Source organism: Hibiscus syriacus, unplaced genomic scaffold (assembly GCF_006381635.1).
Source record: "Hibiscus syriacus cultivar Baekdansim isolate YM2019G1 unplaced genomic scaffold, ASM638163v2 tig00000205_pilon, whole genome shotgun sequence".
In the NCBI taxonomy this organism is placed as follows: Eukaryota; Viridiplantae; Streptophyta; class Magnoliopsida; order Malvales; family Malvaceae; genus Hibiscus; species Hibiscus syriacus.
In genome coordinates, this window is record NW_024061773.1 from 236695 (window position 1) to 238741 (window position 2047).

Genomic DNA, 2047 nt, shown 5'->3' on the forward strand with positions numbered 1-2047 from the left:
ATTAAGTTAATTTGATTATGCCGTTATCAAGATAAATTAAATCATAAATGAAAAGTTTCAAGAAGCATATAAATACAACCAATCAAGAAGGTATAAAGTTAGAAAAATTATTTGTGAAATTTAAAAATTTTATATAGAATTTTTTGAGTGGATAAAAATTAATAACGGATGTAAATATATGTTTATGGATGTCAATATTCTTTCATAAATATGTTAATTTTATTTTTTAGAAATATTTTTATATTAAATTTATAAAGAATATTTTTTCAAAAAATATTTGTGTGTCGTATGACATCACTCATTATAAGTTAATTTTGTTAGTATCATCATATTAACTTAGTGGGTAAAGAAAATGTTGTTCTCTTTGACATTTTCAGTTTGAATAATTGTATTTGCAGAGCGTAAACATTATTAATACTTTAAAAAATTATGAACATCTACAGATTTGGTTCGAGTGGTAAAACAACATGATATCGCTTAAGGAGGTCTTGAGTTTGAGTCCATGCATATGTAGAAAATCCCCGCAGAAAGACTCACCTACCAGAGTGAAGTGTGTTACCCGGGTCGGTTCGGATTAGTCAAGGCAAAGCCTTGAGAACCGGAAGGGTAAAAAAAAAAACTGGAAGAAAAAAATGAGTCAATCTCAACTATTTATTTTCCCTCATCCAACGGTACTAAAACTATGTAAAACTAAAAGAATTTTACACTGTAACGGGATCTGCTCTTGTGTGTGTATATATATAGTTAGAGAGGATAATATTTTTTTAAGATACGAATATGATAAAAAGACAATTCGGAACAATAATTTTGCATACTGATGAACATATTATATTACATTTATTAATAACTTCACCAAACTATTCCTCACTAATCTCCTCTGTCCTCCATGGTTAGGGACAGATTTAGTATTTTTATATGGGGCAAAACTAGCCCCAACTAATTTTAAAAAGTAGAAAAAGTAGTATAAAATCCATTGAACCTGAACTTCAATAGAACAGAAGAAAGCCAGTTTTGCATCACACGTTTAAGCTTTCACTTTATACTGTTTCATTTCAATTGTTGCAGAAATGGAAGTTCATATTACTTCGAAGCATATGGTTAAGCCCTCCTCTTCAAAACTTCATCTCTTTAAACCATTCAACCTTTCCCTTTTTGACCAACTCTCCCCCAGAATGTATACTCCGGTAATCCTCTTTTATGCTAAACCTGGTGATTCCAATATCGACGGTTCCCAATTCTCAGAGAAACTAAAACAATCGCTCTCGAAAGCTTTGACTCAGTTTTACCCTGTTGCTTGTCGGGTGAAGAACAACCTTTTTATTACTGATTTCGACGAGGGAGTTCCTTATGTTGAAACCAAGGTGAAAGGTCGACTATCTGATTTCATTGAGCCAACTCAGAAACTAGAGGCAATGAACCGATTGCTTCCTTGTCGACCCTTTTCCAATATTCAAGACTCAACAACAGCACCACAACTGTTCAAGTCAACATCTTCGATTGCGGTGGGATTGCAATAGATTTGTGTGTTTTCCACAAGATCTTCGATGCAGTAACCGTGTCTGCTTTCCTAAACAGTTGGGCAGCTTTCAGTCGTGGCTCGAATGGAGAAATACCAAATCCTGGACTGTTAGGGGCATCGTCACATTTTTTCCCTCCGATTGAGTCGATACCGGAAAGTGCCGACGTTGAAAGCATGTTCTTCAATTACGACAGGCGTCAGATGACAAGGACTTACGTGTTTGATGCCAATGCGATTTCGACTCTTAAGTTGAAATTGAAAAGCAAAAGCTTGGAGCATCCTTCCCGATCATTAGCTCTCACTGCATTCATATGGAAACATGCCATCCAAGCATCTCGATCAGCTTCAGGAACTCTAAAGCCAGCTATTTTATGCCAACCAGTTAACCTTCGACCAAGATTGAAGCCCGTCGACTTACCGAGTTATTCAATTGGGAACCTGATTTCAAGTGCAATTAGCATGTATAAGTCAGTTGGAAAAGATATAAACTTATCTGAGTTGGGTTATCTACTGAGACAAGCAACATAA

General features: G+C 35.1%; 1 protein-coding gene across 1 annotated transcript; it reads left to right on the forward strand.

Annotated features, from left to right (window-relative positions):
- The first annotated feature begins 1067 nt into the window (after positions 1–1067).
- LOC120142379 (vinorine synthase-like) lies at positions 1068–2047 on the forward strand. Its single transcript, XM_039157118.1, has 2 exons — positions 1068–1483; positions 1576–2047. The coding sequence occupies exons 1-2, from the start codon at positions 1068–1070 to the stop codon at positions 2045–2047; spliced, it is 888 nt and encodes a 295-aa protein (XP_039013049.1).

Coding starts and splice junctions, on each gene's coding strand:
- LOC120142379 (XM_039157118.1), top strand. CDS start 1,068: ATGGAAGTTCATATTACTTCGAAGCATATGGTTAAGCCCTCCTCTTCA. Junction 1,484..1,575: donor ACAGCACCACAACTGTTCAA/GTCAACATCTTC, acceptor TTTCCTAAACAG/TTGGGCAGCTTTCAGTCGTG.